At 42.7% G+C, this 23,332-nt stretch overlaps 3 protein-coding genes across 9 annotated transcripts; all 3 read right to left on the minus strand.

Moving 5' to 3' along the window:
• Window positions 1-1,156: 1,156 nt before the first annotated feature.
• On the minus strand, window positions 1,157-16,070 carry spata13 (spermatogenesis associated 13). Of its 5 annotated transcripts, XM_067578368.1 has the most exons (13): window positions 15,552-16,070; window positions 8,574-10,160; window positions 6,040-6,534; window positions 5,752-5,896; window positions 5,417-5,544; window positions 4,938-5,117; window positions 4,182-4,361; window positions 3,803-3,982; window positions 3,479-3,711; window positions 2,711-2,840; window positions 2,197-2,572; window positions 1,979-2,053; window positions 1,157-1,863 (listed from the first exon to the last, which is right to left on the minus strand). In XM_067578368.1, exons 1-13 carry the CDS (start codon window positions 15,558-15,560, stop codon window positions 1,685-1,687), a joined length of 3,897 nt encoding a protein of 1,298 aa, XP_067434469.1. In that variant the 5' UTR covers window positions 15,561-16,070; the 3' UTR covers window positions 1,157-1,684. The 5 variants fall into 5 exon arrangements, with proteins under 5 accessions (XP_067434469.1, XP_067434471.1, XP_067434472.1 ...); XM_067578370.1 differs by lacking the exons at window positions 8,574-10,160; window positions 15,552-16,070 and adding an exon at window positions 7,037-7,395; XM_067578371.1 differs by lacking the exons at window positions 5,417-5,544; window positions 5,752-5,896; window positions 6,040-6,534; window positions 8,574-10,160; window positions 15,552-16,070 and adding an exon at window positions 5,353-5,406.
• A 371-nt stretch (window positions 16,071-16,441) lies between these two features.
• On the minus strand, window positions 16,442-18,250 carry c1qtnf9 (C1q and TNF related 9). The gene is made up of 3 exons (XM_067577958.1): window positions 17,837-18,250; window positions 17,672-17,734; window positions 16,442-17,498 (listed from the first exon to the last, which is right to left on the minus strand). The coding sequence occupies exons 1-3, from the start codon at window positions 18,021-18,023 to the stop codon at window positions 16,729-16,731; spliced, it is 1,020 nt and encodes a 339-aa protein (XP_067434059.1). The 5' UTR covers window positions 18,024-18,250; the 3' UTR covers window positions 16,442-16,728.
• A 966-nt stretch (window positions 18,251-19,216) lies between these two features.
• tagln3b (transgelin 3b) lies at window positions 19,217-23,179 on the minus strand. Of its 3 annotated transcripts, none has more exons than XM_067577935.1 (5): window positions 22,891-23,179; window positions 21,769-21,986; window positions 20,671-20,845; window positions 20,402-20,504; window positions 19,217-20,292 (listed from the first exon to the last, which is right to left on the minus strand). In XM_067577935.1, the coding sequence occupies exons 2-5, from the start codon at window positions 21,946-21,948 to the stop codon at window positions 20,151-20,153; spliced, it is 600 nt and encodes a 199-aa protein (XP_067434036.1). In that variant the 5' UTR covers window positions 21,949-21,986; window positions 22,891-23,179; the 3' UTR covers window positions 19,217-20,150. The 3 variants fall into 3 exon arrangements, with proteins under 3 accessions (XP_067434036.1, XP_067434037.1, XP_067434038.1); XM_067577936.1 differs by lacking the exon at window positions 22,891-23,179 and adding an exon at window positions 22,262-22,400; XM_067577937.1 differs by lacking the exon at window positions 22,891-23,179 and adding an exon at window positions 22,059-22,208.
• Window positions 23,180-23,332: the final 153 nt, after the last annotated feature.

Here is a 23,332-nt window from a genome sequence, read left to right on the forward strand (position 1 = left end):
CTGAGGACCATAAGTAGGTTTGAATTACAGGAAAAACATTAAAAGGGCATAACCCTGCTGTTGCCATTCTTCTCTTATCACTGCTCCTCATCCAGGTCAGCTAATTAACATTACAGTAGACGGAACAAAATGCCAATAAATCCCAAACACACAGACTTGAGTGGGCAAGTGTTTCAATGGTCTTCATACGTCAGGGTATGCGCAGGAAGAGCAAAAATGGTGATAAAGTTAAACAGAAGCGTCACATTTTGCTGTTAATCTGCCAACAATGATGTACAATGTGTCTACTGGTAATAATGCTTCATCTGACTTCATCCTGTGAAGGGAAATACCTCAGAGCAACTCCATCAGATGCAGCGCTCAGCACTCATTGAGTTACCCGGTGCGCATATATTATTCATTCAGTGTCATCCCATACTGTGCAAGTGGCACTTAATCCATCACAAGTAAGCAGGGTAAAGACTCCCAAAAGAAAATAATGGTTTTATCTATTTTACAGATATTTTATCATGCAGCATGACAACTGATGTTACTTTAAACTTTTGATGTGTAAACAGACTTCTTCTGAGGTTTAATCTTCAGAAACGGCAATATACCTGATTAAAATGCAAATTAATGATTAAAAATCTAACTATGTAACACTGCTAGAAGAAAAATAAGTCAAGGACACACTGTTACTTACGCTGGCAGCTCCCTGTTGAGATGCATCATCTCCGTGCGTCTGCTCGTTCTCCTCACGCTCTGCGCCCATGACACAGGCATCCCTTCAAGGCCTCTATCATCTAATTCCTGATTTCAGATTTTTAAGATCCATTCTTTCCCTTCGGAACAAAAACAGGCGTTTAAAGGCAGCAGCACACACAGACACACACGTTGTAAAGTCAGACTGTGCCTGAGACGCACTGCCAGCAGGTGTGTGAAACCAGATCCTTCAGCACAGGCGAGTGGTGGAGAAACAGGGAGCTTGCTGATGGTAACGACCCTCCTCCAGTCCTATGGTTAATGTTTCATTCATTAACTTCTATTGCTCGCTTTTATCTAATTCACATCATTCCACATGCTTCTGCCACAAGAAAGTATTTGCTCTGCAGTAAAAACAAACAAACAAATGGCTAGTTGCATAAACAAATAAGAAATTGTTTTAAAAGAGACAACATTTGGTATGTTTGTACAAGAGTTTTATTTACACTGTTAACAGGGAGGTCAAAGTGTTTATCCTCTGATTGTTTTGTGCTCAGAGGTGACAGACTTGCAGCATAACTCAAAAGAAAAAGGGTCCAGCCTTTGTGAAATTAACTAAAACCATGTTTGTCAGCATAAAAGCAGAATATACATCATTGTCAAAATTAACAGAAAAAAAAAAAATCTTTCAGCTGGAATTAATAAGACAAGGGGTGGGGTCTCTTGAACTTGAGTGAGCAGCATCTTTAACACAACACATAACAAAAACAGACAGTCAGTATTTTAACACTTTTGTCATGCCCCTTTAAAACTGTAGGCACTGAACTTCAACATGAAACAAAAACAAACAGATTAAGAGACACACGAGGCACAAAACCAAAAAAAACGACAGTACATTCACAGGCAGGAAAATACAGGAAAAAAATAAAGTCGTCAGGACGGTTTGGGTGTGCTCTCAACATGCACAGACAGAGAAAAAAAAAAGGATGAGGGGGGCAAAGCCTCATTTCCTGAAAAAGGCGTTGCGGGTGATACTGTACAACAGGTGATAAGGCTTTCGTTTTGGGGGCTCGGCCAGTGTAAAGACCTGCTGTTGAGGCACACTGGTTGGAATGGTGACGTGACGCTGGTGAAGTGGGTGAAGGTTTTGGTGTGGTGGGACAGAACCGGAGTAACCAATAGCTAAAAAGGTAAAAAGGCAAAAGGAAAATCAAAATTATGAATGAGGAGTAAATAAAAATTCAAATAAATGAAACAAACAGTGGCTCAACGGCATGAAGAAAAACGTTTTCCTTACATTTGATCTTCCCGTGTTTGCCTCTTCTGGCGTTGACAATGGCCTGTTTTCGTTGTTCTTCACTGATCTCCATTCCTGAGAAGAGACACAAACATAAACCTTCAGGTCAAAATATTTCCTACCACCCCCTCTTTCAACACTCTTTACACTGTTTTATTTGACATCTATGCACAGTGGCTGTTTTGTATCACAAGTGAAAGGAATTCGGCAACACTCACCCATCTCTTGGTCCTCCTTGACTCTGTGTCTCTCCTTGGCAAAGGCCTGTAACCACCTCTGCTTGTCCTGGGCCTTCCTGCAGCACAGCACACACATTAACTCCAGAGTGGAGGCGTGGCGCAGGCGCAGAGCGTTCCTCAGGGTCAGGCCCAAGTCCGAGTCCCGCCCGTCAGGCATGTCCACCACCTCGGTCTGGTCCATATCCAGCCGTCCACGGTAGTGGAGCAGGTCTCTGCGCAGGACATCTTTTTTGCAGTAGACCAGCTGGTGGTCAAAAAGGAAGAAGCTGCGCTGTTGCATTTTGCCTTGCCGGACAATTCGAGTCAGCTCACCAGAGTGGATCAGCTCTGAGCTGCGCTCTAGCACATCAGGTCCCTGCAATAAGACATTTACAAATACATTCACAAAGAGTCAAAAGATGTATACAATACGAATCGATATAATTTACTTAAGGCTAACTGTATATTATCGATTGCCAGCATTCAAATCAGAGGATTATTCAATAGCTATCACCTCCCAGTGCAGAATGGCAACCTGCCAGTGAGCGATGGTGTCAACACTCTCCAGCCTTCTCTTCCTCTCATTGATCAGACTGGCCACATTCTTCATGGCTTCATGTGCTTTGCTCACTCCACTGTAGTCACTGCAATTAACAAGACATGGAACACTGAGCATGGGGCCACCAGAGAAATAAAATGAAAACAAAGGACACTCCCATTCACAGTGACTCACTGCTTCCATCTAAAACATGAAATAGTAAGAAATAAAACCACTGGGACCAGGATGAGCTCTTTATTTAGGATGAAATAGTTTGAAACATAATGCAGATCCCTGTGATGAATGAATGAATGAATGAATGAATGGATCATTGATATTAATGAACTGGATAATGGTACCTGATGCTAGGCTATTTAAATAAGTATCACTGTAGTTACTTGCTTACAGCTTTCGTCGTACAGCAAAAGTAGGACACCAGCTGCATTGAGTCAAGCTACAATATATGATTAACTGGCATAAGATGTAGTTATTGTAGTGCTGAATGTATCCATAGCAACAAGCATCATTGGTCCTGCAGTGAGCAACAGTGTCAACACTGAATTAGATGGCTTATGACCCATATACTGTATACAGTTTCATATATGTTAGTGCTGGGTGATAGAAGATAATGATGCATGCTGGAGTGCAGAAAAAGTGCTATTTTTGTATGTAAGATACTCAGAATGTACAAATAGCACAAGTGATACATAGTGAAGTAAAAGTTAAACATTTGCCTCGGAGTACCTGTGGTCTTTGGGGGTGTACTTGAGCAGTTCTCCCAGCTGCAGGGGGTATTTACAGATCTTCTGGACGGGTGTGAGCAAGAAACCAGCTATAGAAATGTCAATCATCTGCTGAAGGAGCCGGCAGGCCTCAAAGAAATGCTTATATCGCCCTGACTTCATGAGGCGCTGCAGCTCCGCACAGGCTGCTGGATGAGTGTTGCAGTACTCTGAGTAGATTGAAAAGCCCTCCCCCTTTGGAAAAAAAGAGACATTCACTGAAAAATTTCATCTTCTCAATCAGGTTAATAAATTAGTCTGTCATTAGACTGACTGTGGCCATTACCTGCAAGAGAAAGCAAGAGCCTATTTCACTGAGATGTGGTTGTTCTTTGTTGTATTTCTTGTCCAGGTCTCGAAGGAACTGCCTCTGAAACTTGTAGATGTCCTCTATGTTGCTGAAGATGGTCTTCAACTGCAGCTCACTGAACATGTCCGGGTGTTTACGGCACTGACGGATGTAACCCTGAGAAGAGACAGAAAACCAGTATTTTTTACATTGTGAGGAGTCATGAAAACAGTTCAGATACTGGCCAACAGGAGGTGCTTAATGGTGGAGCTGAATATTTTAGTATGAAATGCATTTTGATTTTTTTCACATCATTTCTAAAATAGTAGAGTGTTGACATTTATTAGAACGGACTTAAATGTCAACTGGTCCATACCTCACAGATGTCCTTCAGGTGCTTGATGTAGATGCGTTCAGTATTCATGATTTCCTGAACCACATTGGTTCTCATCTGCTCTTTGTGCTGGGCGCTGTGTGTGTCCCTGGGAGTTGGATCTTCCTGGTCCGCTACGCTTTCCACACTTTCTGCACTCGAGTCCTCCTGGTTCACACGCACCTGAAACACATCCACCACAAACACAGTGACACATTAACAAGTCAGTTTGCTAACTTGAAGTCAGGATTACTTTTCCAGAACATATTTAGCCCAATTATTTCTTTCTTCCAGTTAAAAATACTCAAACTTTATTACAAATATGCTGCTTAACACTCAAATCAGTCTTTTTAAGATTTAATGAAATTAAGTGAAATTTCTAGCGATTACAAAAGGAAGTACAATAACTACTTAAACTACAAAAGATTCTACTCTACATCGCTATAGTAACAACATGTGCAAATTTAACCAGCTCCTGTTAGGTAACATTGATTCAGCTACAAGCAATTACACAGCAGACGCCCATCTGCCAATCAAATAACCTCACCATGGTTACCACAGACTGCCTAATTAAGACTCAACTGTCAGTCAGCACCGGTCACCACAGAAACGAGCTGAACCTCTGAGGTTTGAACCCTTTCACACACTGTGTTAAGAGGGCTGGTGAGGTTTGTTTGGAGCTAAGCCAGTTTACAAATCTTTTCTGTGCTGCTGGAGAGCAAACATGTGTCAGGCACACAGGTCAGGAAGTCCACTTACCCGCACAAAACTGGAGGGGAACCAGGCCTCCTTGTCAGGCCCCCTACCCCACCACCAGTCCTTATGTGAGGCTTCCAGGACACGGATAACATCTCCAGCCTTGAAGGCCAGCTCCTGCTCCTCCATGGTCACATGGTCCCAGAGAGCCTCAGCATACACCGTGTGGCCAGAGCTTATCCACTGAGTAACACATATACACACACAACCAGATAAGATAAAGATACAATTACATGCAGACTAAGCCGATGTCTAACATGTAAGATTATATCTAGACTTAAGGACGCTGCAGTAGTTGTCTCTTACGCTGAACTGGGGCAAAACATCTTGAAAACACACGAAATGAAAACGTTTTCACATGGCTTTTCACAAGGCACACATAAAACAAGACAAATGTTGCATCATAAGTTCAATTCACATTCTTGGAGATGACGTTTGCGAGTGTTGCAACGTGACAAGTGAGTTCCCCTCCTCAGCCTCACCTCGTTGAGCACAGAGAGCTCCACCCCTGGCTGGAGGTAGGGTGTGACATCAGTCAGCTCATCAAAGCTGCCCTCCTCCTCCTCACTCACGCTGTCATCAAGTGTTGCTGAGCACTCAGACACACCATCTGCAACACACACACGGTGATTAACAAAAGATTAACATTCTGACAAGATTTAGATATTCCACAAAACAAGCCACAGATGCAGGAACACCCACACCTGACGCTATACCAACATTTTCCTCCAACACACTGACAACACATTGACATTCCAAGACTCAACTTTCCTACAGACTACAATTTGCAATCGTTTGTCACATATCAACAACCCACCGCTGAGCACTCTGTGGAGCTTACGCCGTCCAACGCGGTCTAGTCCGATGGGGGTGCTCTGAGAGAAGGTGGAGGGGCGAAACCTGGCAGACACTCCTCTATAGGGGGGCACCTGGTGGGAGGGGATGGGTGGCCGTGACAGGGGCTGTAGAAAGGACAAAAAGAAACATCCTGGGATTTAGGAAGAGCTCACTCAAATCCAAACAGAGCTGACAGGAACAGTCAACGAGTCTATTATTATTTCTGAATAGTTTATACTTCTACTAGGTTTAACCTGTGAAAACTTACAGAAGGAAGGCAGTCCTCCTTCTCCTCTGCATCAGCGGAAAACAAATCCACCACTCCCATTGCTGAGACGGGCCGCTGCCTTCTGCCCTGAATGTCGCCGTTCATGTTGCAGTTGTCAGGGCTGTCTCCATTCCCAAACCCGTCATTACCACTAGAGTCTGTATGCAGTGATGCATTTTCTGTCCTTCCCTCAGCATGAAGTTCTGCCACTTCCTCAGGAATGGAGTGCTTCCTGGAAACGAGCTGCCCGTAGTCCGAGATTGGCCGAGGTCTCGGGCGCCCACCTCTTCGTCTGGGCTTGACGGAGGATGTTTCTGTGGAAGCGGTGGCTGCATCTGCGGGTGATGTGGGTGATGCGGGTGATGAGGGTGATGTGGGTGATGTGGGTGAGTCTGAGAGGCTTGCTGGGGAGATGGGAGGGGTGCTGCTGCTGCTTGTTGGAGAGACTTCCTCTGTTTGGAGAAGTGCTTCTTGTCCTTGGTCATCTGATGTCGCCTAAGGATCAAAGGTGAAAAAACTGAAAACTCCAAAAGGGCAATTATATTGACTTCTCTCTGTTCAATGACCTGCAATGTACAGAGATGTAGAACATAATGTCTGCTGGAAAGAACATATTCTATTCAGAAAGAAAGCATAATGCTACTGCAAGTCATAAAAGCTCCAAGTAGAAACAACTGTCTTGGTTTGAACTAGAGGCAGAACAAGAATCAGGGCAAAACTGTTTTGGTGAACTTTATCAGGATCCTCGTGAGAAACTTGTTTATCACGTGAAAGTATTCAAGTTCACACAGTGATTGGCTCCACATATTGAACACAATCAACCCCCACGCTTATCACGTTCAAACAAGCCCAGCAGCTGAAATAGCACAAATATTCCACAATTAAATGTTATCATACTGTATGTATTGTATGCTCAACAGTCAAATATTGGCTAATGGTTACTCATTGAAAATTGTTGTTATAAGCCTGTTAGTCAGCCAGCAATATCAAACCTCACCTCTTGGTTTTCTCGATCTGGGTCCATTCCCCGGCATATACACTGGAAAGGCACACAGTGGACTAGCACCATTGTGAAACACACACAGGCCTGCGTCCCCAATACCGAGTCCCTGATTATTTTGAGGCCAGTAAAAGCCGCTTGACTTCTAAAGTAAACAAATCTGATTTTTTTTGTTCATCTTCAAAGGCAAAATCCTACACTTAAACCAAAAAACATTTCACTCTAACAGCATGATTATGGTCTCGTCTATCTGCTGGTGCTGCTAGCTGTCCCGGGCCCAGTGTCCATGGTGCTGGACTTTGATCCATTGGGCTCCAGCTAGAGGGAGGGAAGCAAGAGGGAAGGGGGAGAAGCGAGGCGGGGTTTGTGCTCACTCACTGCTGCCTACCCTTCTGGGACACACAGGACTATTGAGCTGTTTTGCGCAAGGGCCACTAATCATAAACAAAGCCTAATCATTAACTGTGTCTGCTCCTTCAGTGTGCCTGTTAGCGGAGAACAGTTGGCTTCGGCATGTGATACTACTACAGCAAAAGTCAGTATATCACATAGAGGGCAAATATGACACACAGGAAAACGACGGTGAAGCACTGTTATGTCTATATTGTTATTTCTTTAACGTTGAAGGGGACTTTGGACCACATAGGCTCAGGTTGCAGGGTATGAGTTCTGACAAGTATCACGTCGACATGAGAACTTATCTCAGAGGGTTAGAATCAAATTCAAAGATCACTGCTTAGGAGTGATCTTTCATTTCCTAAGACAAGGGTCAATGCCATTCAATTGGAAGATGTTCTAAATGATAAGGAAGAGATTTAATCTTTCCTCTGCTTCCCTCCTCTTTGAAACTTTACAGAAAGCTAACCTGTAACTTAATAATTTCCCAGTGCCTTGCTTCCAAATGTAATGATAAAACTTTCTACTAGTATGTGATAGTGTACTTTGTTGTCTTTCAGTTGAAGTATCTATCTGCACACAGTGAAAAGCTCTGTCATCAAACAGGCCAGCTGCACAAAGATAACATGCTAGCTTTATATCATTATTGTATTACACAAGTCCTGGCTTGTAGTATATCAGATTATCTGCATCTACTGAGGCAATGAGCAGGGAGGATCAGGTGGAGCAATATTGACTGCTAAAAGAAAAAAATAACCATAAATGAGGGAGGACCCACAAATTCCCAGAAGCCATTGATAGCACAGGAGAAAATTTATTGGGCCTGAAAGGGAGTAGATTCGCCCCCGTGGAAGGAATCCACAACAAATACAGGAGGCTCTGGAAATGGTGACAAAAGATGACTACAGGAAATGTTTCAAGGAATGGGAGAAGCACTGGGACAAGTGTGCTGCATCCTAAGGAGAGTACTTTGCAGGGGATTAGAAAAGGTACAACTGCAAGATTTACAATGACAGTTTTTTAACAACTCTGGGAATTTTTGGGGCCCCTCGTACAACTATATACCAAGAAAATTGGATTATTTCACCACAGACACCTGCCGTTTTTATGCGCATGATTTGCCAAATTACTCCCTTACCTTATTTGATAGCGAGTTGACCTCAGCCTGCTCTTGGCTTTGTAACGGCTCCTTTTGGCTGTGCGTAGATGAAATGCATTCTGCCGTCTGTTTATAACCACTTCTTGTAGCTACAGTGAAATATTCTGAGTGAGCAAAGACACCAGGTGAAGTCGCTTCTGTTCTCTCTGGGGGCTCTACAGAAACTGGGACCTGGACCTGGTGCTGCTGTGAATTGACATCATATTCAGGCTGTGGGTGAATCACTGGGTTGTGTTCAAGAGACATGACCCGAGCTCTGATGGGCGAGGGCCGGCGCTGTCGCTCACTGGTTGTTAGGCAAGGCACACGGCGGGAGTAGTCGTCATGGAGACGGCTCAGGGGTGACATGGTAGATGGAGAAGTAGGGCTGGGGGAGGGACTCCGTCTGCGCCGGACAGTCAGGTCAGTCATGCTGCCTACTAGCTTCAGCATCTGTCCCTTCGTCTTCACAGGACTCTTTCTGCGGCTACCAGTGTGGCCTCGGAGGTCCACTGAGGAGGCGCTGGCTGTCCTCTGGATGTTTGGCGTCCCATTTGATGTGTTCGTCCTCTGGGAGTCTTCCTGTTGTGAAGGAGGACCTGGAGATGGGGCTTTGCGTCTGAAAGGTGCCTTAAATATATGAAGGTTCTCTGCACTTTTGCTCAGTCTGCTCAGCACCTTCACATTTGTGTTCTCACTCATGTTCTCTGTTTGGGCATTGACCTTACAACTTTGATCTGGTTTCTGAGTGTCTGCAGCTTCATCTGTGCTTCGTCCCGCTAGTCTCCCATTCCCCATGTCAAATAAAGAGATGCGTCCTGCCCCGTACGCCCTCCTGATACTCCTGGAGAAGCGTGAATTCCTCTGGAGGCCATCTCCATCATCATTTTCCTCATCATCGTAGTCCTCGATGTCTGAGCCATGCTGACTCATTATAGCCAACTTTTGCCCAGTAAAATTTCCATTAGACACACCGACACCTTCTGCAATCTGTAAATGATTTGTTGCGTCATCTTGCTTAGGGTCATTGTTGGTGACAACTGTGCCATTAGCCATTTCCTGATTGGACATAGGCACATGCTCTCCGTCATGGTTGGTTGCCCCTTTACTCTGGATGCCCTGGAGCACAGAGGAGCGTAGCTTTTTGAAGGAGTCCACGACACCCAGTCCTTGGAGTCCAGACCAGGGCTGGGGGCCGTTGCTGCTGCCATCGTTGCTGTGGGTTAAGGTGGGACTGTCAGTGTTTGGACTGTGGGCAGGGACGGCACCCTTCCTCGAGTTAGAAAAAAGCCTCATAATTCTTGAGGAGTGGGGTTTTCCTTCAGGTTGAGCTATAACAGGGTTGGACCAGGCAGAGGAGTTGATGCCATTCAATCGGTTCTCGTCAGCGAGAGAACCTGCAGTCATCGGTTGTACCTGGGCTCCACACCCAGATAGCAGATATGGGACCGCACTTCTCTCAGCATGACTCTGGAATGGATATATATCACTGAGGGGTCGGCTCCGAATCAGTGGGTCAGCTTTGGAGTTGTGGAGGCACGGGAGAGAGTCCTCGCTTGTGGACAAGACTCTGTCCTTTTGTTCTGCCTGCAAAACAAAACAGAGATAAATTCAGTGACCTTTGCATGTTTCAATATAAAATTAATAAATTTGCCTATCAGATATCGGCAGATCAGCTAAATTCACATCACATTTGTTTCAACAAATTAACTGAGTAAAACAAAAGATTGTTACAGCAGTACTGCAGCACATTTTTTCAAGGAAGGTTATGGATATAAATTTCTGAGAAAGCATTAGCACAAAGAGTACTGTACATACCCTTAAGGGGCTCGGAGCATGAGAATTAATTATTGAGTGTTTACAGTACACGTCCCTCTGTGCTCGTATGTAACAGGAGGAATGGGGAGCAGAAAGGGAGGTACGCAGATAAACAGAAAGCAGACTATCCTTCAGTGTGCACAGGGCCATGAGGAGTAAGACATCTTTCACAGAGAACACTACGTGCATTTGTCCTTGGTGCTGTATTTCAACGTCCAAGGGGAGCTGAGGCCCAGGTTGGGGTGATGTTGTGCTAAGTTCAGTTTTATGTGTGTGTGTGTGTGTGTGTATGACTCAGGGCAGTAGCTAATGCAGCTGAGCCTTTGAAGTGAGGCTTTGTGAGCGTGACTAAGCAATGAAACTTGCTAATCCATTGTGATTAATGCAATAAATTGCCCAGTTTTCTCCAGATTACGTCGATGATGAGGTGGTTGTAATGGGGAGGACTGTGTGGTCTTCGAATCAACGGCACTGTTCAACTCCCTCATAATGGTCCGCTCATGCACAACTTGTCATTGTCTGTCTATTTAAGACTCCTTCACATTGTCTATTTTAAAGTCTCTGTCATGACTGGATTAAACCGTTTTTGCTGGTATTCTGGTCACTGTATAGCTGAAAACTGACTCAAATAAGTAACCAGCAAACCAACACCATTAATCATTTAACTATAAATGACTAGGCTGGAACTGCATGCCTAAATGATCATAGAGTATATAAAACATAGGTGTATATGAACACTTGGATGATATTGCTTAAGTTCTTTGTCCCTTCTAAAAAAACATTTTCTGCACCTTACCTAACCTTCCAAGGAATAATATCTCTTGAAAAACATTTTGTGCATTCACATGCCTTCTCTATCAGATGTTCCTGCATGGGGAGGAGGAATGAGCCTCTCAATAACTAGTTTACCTTTTTCCAGAGGCAGAACAGTCCGCAGAATATGACCCTTTCTTTGTCTTATATTGTCATATTTGTCAAGACAAGATTTGGATAATATGTATATGAGACTAGAGATTGTCTATGATTTTGGTTATTGCAGTAATATGATAGCTTACATATTTACAAGTCATATTATTCAAAGCTAAATTACAGTAAAGTGGAACAATCTTTTATTGTAATATTCACATTACTAGTAATCATTTTACAACATTTCCTGCAGGAAAACTATCCTGTAATCCTTTTAGTAATGCTTACAAATTCTGTAAATATTGTTCAGTTTTTTAAGGTTTGAAAGCAGTGTTGCTTCCACTGATTGCTGTGTGGACAGGCTGGAAGTTAAGAGGGATCCTGGAAGGCTCCCATGCCTCCCGTCCCCATGCATGTTCAGCAACAGATGGGCTTTCTCAGTCAAACCCTCTGTGGAATCTGCTGTCACTTCAACCAGCTCCCTCCATCACACTGAACACTTATGTAAACACAGAGCCACTGCTGCCAAGCACCGCTGCTGACAGACAGTAAACACCCCTCATGAACAATGTGTTGCTTTCAAAGCTATGCTGAATTGTCTTCTTGTACTTTTTCCTCCTCAGCCACTGACGAATCCCGTTGAGCAGAAACTGGAAAAATAGATGGGATCAATTATTCCATCTCTTCCAAGCAGAAAGATAAGAGATGAAGAGAAGAATGTCTAAAGCTCTGAAAGCTTGTTTTTGTTTTGAATACCTACGTCATGCTATCAGCCGTTCTACCAACTGTGCTATCCTTCAACACCTTTATGCCTTCTCCCACATTTGGCGCCAACTGGCCTGTGACAGTTGGCATTCACTAATACTTGGCAGTGCTGTTAGTTGGAACCAAGCTGACACAGGTGGTGACCATTTCACAAACAGACAAAAGTGACTTTAAACATCATACAAGCAATGTGATGGTTTATAACTTTCCAGTATCCAGTTAGGTGCCCTTTAAGAATCATAATTTTATATGAACCATAAAAAAATCTAGCATCCTTAGATGTATTAAACTCAACAGTGCTAGTTTTGATGTACATAGTACATCTCACTCGTTCCTTTTCCTTTAGAAAGAGATAAATGTACTGTATGTTGTACTGCTTCTTTCTTAAAGTACTACATTACTGTAATGTCCGGAATACATAAAACAACAAAAGTACAGGAATACATTATACTCAAAGGAATACAGCTGAGAAAATCTTACATTTTATTTAAGTATCTCAAAAGTTGAGACCCAAACATTAGAGTTTAAGCTCTGCCATCGTTTTCTTTAGTCAAAATGTTCTGAAATGAGAAATAAACTATGCGAATAAAATACGTAACATAAAAAAAGCAATCTATTACAGCCATTTCTATAGCCACGCTAATTGCAAAATCCAGACAGAATATTACTTACGTATATGTTAATACGCCCTACTGTCTGTGAATGCAGCTCAGTTTTACTACGTTAAAGTTTCTTCTATCATCTTTGCTCTGCCGTAGTGCGTAGCAGGATCACTGCTGCTCTCCGACTTCCTCCTGCTAAGCGGTGGATGGGAGCGGCACTCTGAGGCCCTGGTCCAGAGTTAATTAAGAGCTCAGGGAGGAGTCCCCCCCCCCCACACACACACATGGCAGCCAGCTGGAGCCTGCTGGAGCCAGCCTCAGATTATTCTCCCATGGAGGAGGATGAACACGCACCCTGATACATAAACATGTATACAAAGGTAAAAAGCATGCAGTCCAAAAACACACGCGCAATTAGTTAGAGCATCCTTTCTCACAGTGCACGTCCCATGTCCATGTGCATGTGCATGCTCGCACAGAGTAGGGAGGAAGGCATTTAAATCACTGACTCCCTTCCTGTTTGGCTAGAAAACCAAGGCGGTTATGTAAGAAGTCAAAAACACATAGTGATAAGTGACCTCCTGCCCATAGTTCACCTCTGCAGCGGTATGTCCTGCCTGAGGCTAGGATAAAACTCATTAGGCCAGAATGAACTGAGCATTAAATTAAAAGACCACCAGACAGAGAGCATCAAGGGAAAATGAGCGTTTCTGTCATTTTCCATTCTCTGGCTTAACTCTGAGACAGACACAACTACTCCTGAAACAACACTGTCATTCTTTTGTAAATTTACTTTATTGGTTGTCTATTTGTCTAGACGAATGAAAGCTGCAAGAGGAAATACTTCTATCATGTCCTAAGATGACACCACACAGTGTTTAAAAGAACAGATTGGCTGATTAGCGTAGTTGTAGTCAGCATGCGTAACAAGGCTTCTCAGAAACTTAAGCTGAACACACTGTCTGTTGAGTACTAGAAAAAGTTCGCTGTATTTCCCGAAGATGAGTTCATGTTTGAGGTTGTGTAAGCGTCTGGCAAGGTTAACCGACACTTGACAATATTCAGAATTAAACACTTGAATTCATATTAAAATCTTTTTGGCCTGGGTGCTTGTTAGCTGACTGTACAGCCTCTTTCCAAGATGTAAAGTGTCAGCTAGTAGACTCTGAAAAAAAAGGGAACAGTGTGTGGGAATGGGAGTGTGTATGTTTGTGTGTGCATAGCCTATATTCCTCTTCCATCCCAGTAATAATCAGATTAGCAGAGCTTTACCAGTCTGTGTGCAGGACTGGTTTCATCTACACATGATAGCCTAATCAGGGAGACAACCAGGCTATTCAGCACTGACTGAGAGTGACACTCTAAAGGCCTGTAAACAGCCCACCAGGACTTGACTGCAGGAGGGGGAACTTGTCCTGTGTGCACTCAAATGTTTAAGGGTGAAAATTAAGAGATGAAGGTTTAAGTTCCTTCGACAGTGTGCGTAATGAACGTGCTGCTTCTTTTGTGGTCAATTCAAAACCACAAATTACCAGCAATCTTCTTTATGGCACCATTGATTTACATGGTTTTGAAATTGACTTGTCCTGCTCAATCAGGTGAGCACACACACTCTACCGCTTCAGTTTCCTGGATGAAGTCTCCTATTTAGCCATGACCTAGTTCCTCATTTTTTATCTGGCAGAAAAAGAGAGGAAATGGAGACACCACACCCCTTTCCATAAACCGTGAGAAGTACAGGTACAGGCCAGACCAGGGAGTGTCACCACTCTCACACAGGCAGCTACTTACTCACCTGACCTGCTGTGGACTGTCATAGAGACAGACAACCAGAAATCTAACACCACACAGTGTGCGAGGCTTAGAGAGGACAAAACACCACTGAGCCTCGTTGTCAAGAGCGTAACCTGACAGAAATACAACAATAAGTAAAACGCTGCTCCATCAACATTCAACAGTCAAAACAGAAAACTTCTCTAGATATTGGAATCTGAGACTCTTAAAAAAAAAAAAAAAAAAGTTTCCCATCAGTTTGTGAGTTCGGAAATAGTTGGTGCTCCTGGTTTTAAAGTAGTTTTTCAATAATGAAGACAGTGCAAATGTCCCTTTTTTTGATAGCACTGAAAATGGCAGGTCAAACTTTCAAACATTTCCTTTTTGCTGCTCTGTAAATTTAATTTAATAACAGAAACAAATCTCTAGGTGTTGTATATCATGTCTCATGTGACTGATATACAGCTGTGTATGAAAGCGAAAGTAGCCAGGTGTAAAATCAGATTGTAGTTGTTTAGACTTGTTGTAAAAAATCACGTCTTTAGCACAATATAAAAGCAGAGTGCTCTGATCTGAGGACTATTAAACGATAAAATATAGACAATAGAGTTTATCTCTAGTGTAAAAGTCTATCTGGGGAGCCATGAATGCAACTGTAGTGATCACTGCAGAATCAAGAAGTGTAGCCAAGTCAGTACCTACCTGCTAAGAATGAAGCAGACTCTGAAAACAAGGAACTATGAAAAGGGGATTACACTGAGAAGTTTTCTAAGCTCATAAAGAACTCGGGGCCAAACTGCTTATTTATTTCTGCATTAATTAACTTTCTTCGGCCATAAAGCTCTTTGTAGTTACTTGCCCCCCCCCCCAGCCCCTCCTTCACCAACTCCCTGTACAGCCTGGCATCTCCCACATCACTATAACAACCAGGGCTGTAATGCACTACAATAACCCCCTCTGGTCCCATTTCAAACAAGAACACAAGAGGGGGAAATCACTACAACTGTAATGTGAACCGTTTAAGCACAAATTTAAAAAGTATTGATTGTTTAATTACAACTTATAGTATCTATAAATTAAATATAAAGCTAAAAGAAAACACCAAAAAGCTCACCCTGCTCATAGTCGCTGATGTTGTCCTCCTGACCTTTTTTTTCTCTCACATCAACAGAGCAGCTGTTTCTGTTGTTCAGCCATAATGAAGCAGCTTGGGTTTCTTTGGGGTCCCACGGTTTGCTGCTTCGCACTCGTTGTCCACTCGCAAAAACATGTCGGGTGTAAAAAAAAAAAAACCCAACAGGATAGCTGCGTTACCTCTGCTGACTAGTAAAACCGAAACATCTTGAGACAAATGGCTGGCTGGCTGACTTTTTAAACACACCGGGCTAGCAACTTGAGCTAACTCACTGACTCACTGATAAACTTCTAAATTGCGTAAGCTCTGCGGCTCTTAATTTTCGTTTCTCGAACCGGCAAAACCAGTTGGTAGTCAAGGAAATTAAAAAATAAATATTGAATCATAAGGTGTCTGCCGAAGTTGCTCAAGAAACGCGTCTTATTTCGTAGATAAATCCAGTTGGAAGAGGTCTTTCTTGGAGGAGAGAGCTGGCGAGCATCTTAATGCACTTGTTGCAGTGTTTGCAAGGGGCGGGGCTTCGAGAGGTTACGAGAAAGGTTACTGGTTGACCGCGGCGTGACCATTTCGCTGATGGCCAATCATAATTCAGTACATGAGACCATGACTACAAAGCCACGCCCACGGCGGAGAGCGCTTCATTGAAGAAAAAAAAAGAAGAAAAGAGAAGAAAGACAATAGGGTACCTCACTTCCTGCGGCTCCTTGAAGACAAAAAAAGACTGGACCTTCCAGTTCGTGCTGCACTTTCTCTCTCGCGTCACACCAAGCTAATTAATGTGTCGGGTATTTCTCTAACGCATGCCGATCCTCAAATACCAGAGCATGAAAGAAGATGACTTAGTGAATGCTGAATGTCTTTATTACAACACAACAAACAGGCTAGAAGAACCACACAAAGCAGAGGCAACTTTTGATGGTGACAAAAATGACACCTTATTTTAATCTGTTTAATAACCTTTTTCTAAATTTACAGGCTGATATTGACATAACCATGCACTCCAATAGAATTACATATTAAAGATCTAGATAATGTAATACGTAATGTAATATAAAACCAATAAAAGTTCAGAATGCCAGGCTTATCTCTCCTGGCTGATATCTTATCTATAAAATATTATTATCTATATAATATTATTTTCAAGTGATAGCCTAATTTAAGCCCCAAAGATTAAGAACCCAGAGAAGGTAGTGTCATCATCTTCATCAGCAAAGAGCCCATTAAACAGCTCTCCTCCAGTCACCTGCAACCACACCTTGTCCCCGACCTCCAGGTGCAGCACAGCACCCCCTGCTGCCTGGTCCTCGCTGCCCTGGTAGTTATCTGTGGTATGAATAATCTTCTCTCCATTCTTTATGAGAGCCACCTTCACGTTTCTGGAGAAGACTGTGATGTGATAGGTGAAATAGTAAGCACCTGCTGCCAAGCATGTGAATCTACCTGTTTGTGGATCGTAGTGACTCTGCTTGTTGTAAATAATCTTGTCAAACCGGATTGGTGTGTTACCCGTTGGTAGTTTTGACTGTACAGTGAGGCCCACAGAGAAGGCGCTTTTAGAGATAACAGGCGCATCTCCCTTCTCACCCTTATCACCCCTCTCTCCTCGGGTCCCTCTGTCCCCACGATATCCAATATTGCCTTTATGACCTGGAACACCAATTTCCCCTTTAGGCCCTGGTCTGCCAGGGGGTCCAAGTGGTCCCTGAATGCCTCTGTCTCCTCGAAGGCCAGTTTCCCCCTTTTGACCCTCTGGTCCAAGAGGCCCCAAATCCCCTTTAGGTCCTTGGAGTCCACGTAGCCCAAGCTCTCCCTTAGATCCTTTCAGGCCAATGGGCCCTTGGACTCCTTGGGGCCCCATTTTCCCTGGAGGCCCCCGTTCTCCATTTTCCCCTCTTTTTCCTTTGAGTCCTGCTAGGCCAACTGCACCTGTAAATAACAAGCATATATACCATTTAGTACAATAAATATACTATGAAATGTTGTTAAAAGTACATATAAATATGGATAATATGCCTGGTAATTTTAGATTAATGTTGTAAAAAAGTGTAGGTTATTTTACAGATTTACACGTTTGTGCAGGTTATTCTGAAAATACATACCGGGTTCCCCTTTCTCTCCCATATGGCCATCCTTGCCTGCTGGTCCAATTGGACCAATCATACCTTTACATGGATAATTGATAAGTTATTGTGAAGTTGAAGCATAAAAAATGTTGAAAAACTTTGTACATAGAGCATGCTGTAGAGGAGAAGTTATCAATTTACCTTGATCACCTTTATCACCTCTGAGTCCATCTCGACCATCTCTGCCAGGTGCACCATTGTGTCCGGGGTCCCCAGGTATTCCAGGGTATCCACAAACACAGCCTTTATTTTGGGATGTTTCCTGTGAAACACACCTGACTGCCAATAGAAGGAGCAAGAGAGCAACCCTAAAACTCATCTGCAACATTGTCCCTGATGCGTCCGTCTCTCAAAACTAATATCACACAATGCACAACCTTTCAGAGTCAAATAAGTTTAAACAAGCGCATGTTCGTCTCATAACCACATGGTCTACTCAAATGCACACATGTAGCGATTAATCTTCAAGTCGTCTTCTAACAGGGTTACTCAGATCTGAAGGAGCACAGTGGAACAAAAGACAACCAGGACTCCAACCAAAGAAAACACTAGCTGGAGAACTTTGAACAAGAGTGACCTCTGTCTTTTTTATTGGCTGACTGAGTTTTTGGCTTACTTATTGAGACTATCCCTGTCAGTTACACATCACCTGTGCCCCTCTGGATGCTTCTCTGGTTGAGGCTAATAATAAGCTCAAAGTGTATGTGAGGGACAGACATGCTAAAGGCTAAACAGTTCCATGTGTGCAATGAATGCCTTAGAATAATATTAGCTGTTAAGGTTTTGTATTATATTTAAAGGACAGCAGTTTAATGGGCTGTGCTTAGTCACTACACGCTAATAGCGAGCACAAATGTTAATTCATGCATGCTTTTCTCATATGTGCTCTTTAAAATGCCAACAGTCAGAAACAATTGACCCCATAAACTGGATCATTGACATAAAATGTGACCTTTTTGTGGTCTACAGCCCAACCCTGCCTCACCAGAATGCCTTAGACAAACATTTCTGCTTCTCTAAACGATAGCGCCCCTCAGATGTTATCTAGATGTGTTAACCATGTTTAAAGCAGGCATTTGGACACTGACATTCCATAGGATGGTAAAAGATATACAACTACTCCTAAAGAACAGTACAATATAGTTTTAAAAAATATATATGGTAGTGTTTGTGATACTGCAAAATTTCTTTTTGCAAGGAATAAAAGCGTCCAAATGTAAAAACAGCATTACTGGAGCAGGAATTGAAGGTCACTCAGCATGGCAAAAGCTCACTAGCACCAAGGCTTGATTCAGGACTATCTGAGAAGCCGTCGTCCTAATTACTATGCTGTGCTGCTGCCCCTTTATTAGATTGTGTACAGTGAGGAGAGACAGGGGGGATGGGCACATGGGAGGAGCTGGAACATTAAACCAAGATAAGAAAAAAAAATATACCCACAACACTCCGAGTACACAGCACACACCCCTGACTTGGCTATTGAGATACCACGCATGTGTACAACACAGACCGACACCAGTATATGTTCACATACTTTATTTTTTCAATATTTGTTCTCACAAGCCTCCATAATATAAATATATTTAAAAATATAAACATGACAATACATAAAAGTGCACATTCAAGCAATGTCTTTACCTGGCACCAGAAAAGGTAACTTCACTGTAATATGTGTTGGCTACTGCACATTTACTTGCTTGGACACAAAATGGACACATCATGGACAAAGATGTAATCTATGAAACAAATTACAAGGGCATGGCTCAGAATGAATGAAATTCATTTATAATTTGAGGCCAATATATCAGGACCCAGTCTCTGTAGTCCCATAACCAGGCACAACGTGAGGTTGATTTGGTTACAGAGGATACTGCAACAAGTCTTCAGACAAGATAGCAGAGACATCGCCGGTCATTGAACTCTGTTAGGTTTAAGGCTAAACAATCACACAGTAACAGATCATCCTAAAACAATGATACATGTAATAAATGTATGCATGAATAAGAAAAATATTAAGAAACATAGAATAAAACATGCTGTAACAGTGACTTACAGTATTTCTGATTCTTAACAATGTGTACAATACTGATGGCTTGTGTTGTATAGAGATTTCAATCTTGACTTCTCTAGAAGACTAAATTGATGTTGAATGACTTGGAGCTCCATGTTATGTAATCATGTGGACATGGAGGGTAAGCTTAACAAAGTTACAAAGCTAGAATGGGAACAGCACGTGGCCAAAGGGAAGAGAGGAAGACAGCTTGAAGAAGGAGATCTACAGCATTTGACATCATTTCTTTCAGACCGTGAATGTGGGAAAGCAGCAATTCCAGGGAAATTGAGGTTAACATAGCAAGTGCTACAGAGGATAGGAAGGTTTTGGGGCTACAACATCTGTGGTATTAGTAGAAAATAATGGTCTGGAAGCAGGGCAGCAAGTTAGCTAGTAAGTGGTCTACATGATCTGACGGTGCATACCATAGCCCGTCATACCAGATTGGGAAGCTCCGCGGTTGCTGCCCATCTGCAGGCCGATCAAACTCTGGCCTTGGCGCAGCTGCTCTTCAGTGAAATCTCGTCGATATCCCTGGGCTTTCCTACGCACATACAACAGTTAAAAGGTGAGGAAGAGGATGATGTAGGAACATGGGCATGCAGTTGTGAAGAACATGAAGCTTTGAGGTTACACTGAGGTTTTTTTTTTACCTGTGGAACCAGTCTCGGTCACCTTTGTAATGACCATCGTCCTTAGTGACAGCAACACTCCCCAGAGCCATTAGGGTTCTTTGCACTGCTGCCATGTCCTTTCCTGTTGAAAAAATATCATGATAATGTTGATTTGACATTTAGTGACAACTGAAAGCATTGCAAAACTGGCATGAATAAATATACCAGCCCTGCAGTAGATGGAACATAAAATGTGAAGATCAAAAGCAAAACTGCGAAAGACAACTTGGTTTGAGAGATCTCTTTACCTTCCCAGAGGTCTACAGTTTGAAATATGTCAGTTGTTGTGACTCCATAAGCTTCTGCAGCTTGCAGGAACTGAGAGATCTTCTCCATTTGTTTGAAAGCCATCTGAGTCTCTGGGATCTTCTTGATGGGCTCCTTCCCCCTCGGATAAAGGCTGTTGATGAGCCTACAGAGAATCTGCAACAAAGGAGGAGAATTAACTGCCTTGACTATATCACACTGACAGTTGAGGGTTTTTAAATGAGTAATTCACCTTAATACACTCTAATTCATCTTGATTAAATGTAATTAACATTTTACATTAATTGGCTTTTTTTTAATTTTCCCTGTCTACGTCTTTCAGTAATTTAAAGCATTTCTCTAGAGAGGGGATACAAAAATGCATTTGTATTGAGTTGTGAGAGCTGAGTGTTTTTCCAATTGATAAAAAGTGCAAGTCATTTCCTCAATGAAAATGCAACATGTCTCATGGCAACATTTAACTCTTGTCTGCTGAGTTAACTGCTGGTGCAGAAAATGGTGTCTCATCAGCTTCTGTGATGCATTTCTCTGAATGATTTTTTAACATTACAGTCAGCCAGAATGTCAAATAAAAAGACCTTGCAGCTCTCTGCAGGGTGTATCTTATAATTGGTTGTTAATTAGGTTTTATTGTGATAAGCACTTTCGGTGGAGAGACATAGGAGTTCATTCAAAGGGTTCACGGATGAAAAAATCCTACATTTGCAAAGCAGGGAACGACGGTTAGCAATTCAAAATCCACTGTTTATTAAAAGCTATTTTTCAGTCTGAAAAACACAATTCTCTTTTTTATTATATGTACATCTACATCAGCTGGACCCCATATGTCTGGGAGTGATGATAATGATTTATTAATTCAAACAGACAATTATAATAAAGGCCAACAAATGACTGATTACCGTACCTTTAGTGCAATATTTAATCAAAGTTTCAAAGTAAATGGGCACATAAAATTGATTGCATATTTTAACCAGTTTAACTACATGGGCCCTTTGACAGAGCTGGTAAATCTGTCAGCCTATGTTGTAGCTTAAATAATTCAATGGTAACTTCTATTTTAAGGCACGGCAGACACTCACCGTTCCATCCATCAGCCATGTCTGGAAGTTCTGCTTGCCGGGCTGCGGCTTCTCCATGTTTCCTCCACACTGTGCTACTATCCAGTCCACCAGCCGCTGTTCCAGGTCTGGGTCGTACTTCTGATCAATCTTCTCCTGCACCTCCCGGCTCAGTCCATAGCTGGGCCCCCTGTTCGCCATGGCAGCTCTTCCAACACTCTACACAGAGTATAGTAGCCCTGAAGAGAACAAATGGTACACATAAAGCTGAAATAGCATGACCTTATCCCGCAAAAATGCATCATAAATACCTGCTTTAGTATATTACTGTGTTTATTCTGACTATATTGTAGCCTGTTTAAATGACTACAGGATAATTAAAGTTATTTTAAGAGTTAATTCTTCTCTGCTAACAAAAAAAATCAACATCCATCAGCAGCATCAGAGCACTATCTAAACCATCTCAATATCTGAAGAGAAACAAGAATCCAGGTTTTAGTTTCTTTAGCAGCACCTGTCTCCCTTACAGCTCAACAGTCCACACAGGCGCATCTCTGGAGGCTGTAGCAGGGAAGGGTGTGGTCCCTGGCAGCTGTCCCAAGCAGGGACAAGCCCTCTTATTGCTATGGTAACAATCAAACCTGTTTCCGGCACGCTGAGTGCTGTGATGCGCTGTGTAAAATGATGGTGCAAGTATAACCTCCTGTACCAGTCGTAATGGCACAAATTAAATAATCAAATGCATTTTCAGAAAGTTACCCCCATAAAAAAAACATTCATTCATACAGTGCACAACTGTTCTATATTTAGTCTGCAATACTGTATAAATTAATTACGTCATTCCTCTTTGCCGCATATAAAAAGCTTCTGTTAATCCTTATGTTGATTCATTGCATCTCTTTTTGGGCGCAATTCTGCAAGTTAAATTGAGTAAATTCAAATGAAGTCCCGCCATCTAATGTTACGACACCACATTGCTGCGCATTCTGCAGCTTGTAAACACATGAACATCTCACAATCACAAAGTCAACTGCGCAAACATCGCACTAGCTGCGACACATCGGTTGCGTTAACTTAATATAAAAACGTGTTCTGGCATTTGAGCAGTTAAATCCAAGAAAAAAAAGGTCTGTTTCTACTTACTGAAGAGGAGAGAGCGGTCAGATTCGTGCCGTGTCACTGTGTTAATTCCGCTGAGTTGGGCAGGGCTGAGGATGCTGAAGTGCTGAAGCATCCATGAAGCGCACACTGACAGGCGCGTCGGGCCGGGCTGGATCTCACTTTGTCCGGTAGGGGCGAGCCACTCGTTTTATATGCCAGCTCGTCCAGGAGGGGTCCCTAGAGACCCACCAATACAAAATGCGATGTGATACCGACAGTGGTCACTGTAGTGCAAGACCAGCTTCAAGCAGCATGATGTGACCCCTCTGCAAGCCAAGCAACACGATGGTGCCAAATTCATTTAAAGCTTTAAATAAAGGCTTGACCATATACCGGACATAAACCTGGTATACAACATTAAAATCCACCTTTTTTACCACATCATGTAGATTCAGTGACTTGCTCAATGGCACCTGAGCAGAGC

Source organism: Thunnus thynnus, chromosome 21 (genome assembly GCF_963924715.1).
Source record: "Thunnus thynnus chromosome 21, fThuThy2.1, whole genome shotgun sequence".
Taxonomy (NCBI): Eukaryota; Metazoa; Chordata; class Actinopteri; order Scombriformes; family Scombridae; genus Thunnus; species Thunnus thynnus.

Excerpts from the sequence above, each read along its gene's own strand:
- spata13 (XM_067578368.1), bottom strand. Across the intron at positions 3,983-4,181 it reads ACCTGAAGGACATCTGTGAG|GGTTACATCCGTCAGTGCCG; the intron begins GTATGGACCAGT and ends GTCTCTTCTCAG. Across the intron at positions 3,712-3,802 it reads GCTCTTGCTTTCTCTTGCAG|GGGGAGGGCTTTTCAATCTA; the intron begins GTAATGGCCACA and ends TTTTTTCCAAAG.
- c1qtnf9 (XM_067577958.1), bottom strand. The coding sequence starts at position 18,023 with ATGTTGCAGATGAGTTTTAGGGTTGCTCTCTTGCTCCTTCTATTGGCA. Across the intron at positions 17,735-17,836 it reads AGGTGATAAAGGTGATCAAG|GTATGATTGGTCCAATTGGA; the intron begins GTAAATTGATAA and ends ATCCATGTAAAG. Across the intron at positions 17,499-17,671 it reads GGGAGAGAAAGGGGAACCCG|GTGCAGTTGGCCTAGCAGGA; the intron begins GTATGTATTTTC and ends TGTTATTTACAG.
- tagln3b (XM_067577935.1), bottom strand. The coding sequence starts at position 21,948 with ATGGCGAACAGGGGGCCCAGCTATGGACTGAGCCGGGAGGTGCAGGAG. Across the intron at positions 20,846-21,768 it reads CATGGCTGATGGATGGAACG|ATTCTCTGTAGGCTCATCAA; the intron begins GTGAGTGTCTGC and ends CCTTTGTTGCAG. Across the intron at positions 20,505-20,670 it reads AACTGTAGACCTCTGGGAAG|GAAAGGACATGGCAGCAGTG; the intron begins GTAAAGAGATCT and ends TTTTTTCAACAG.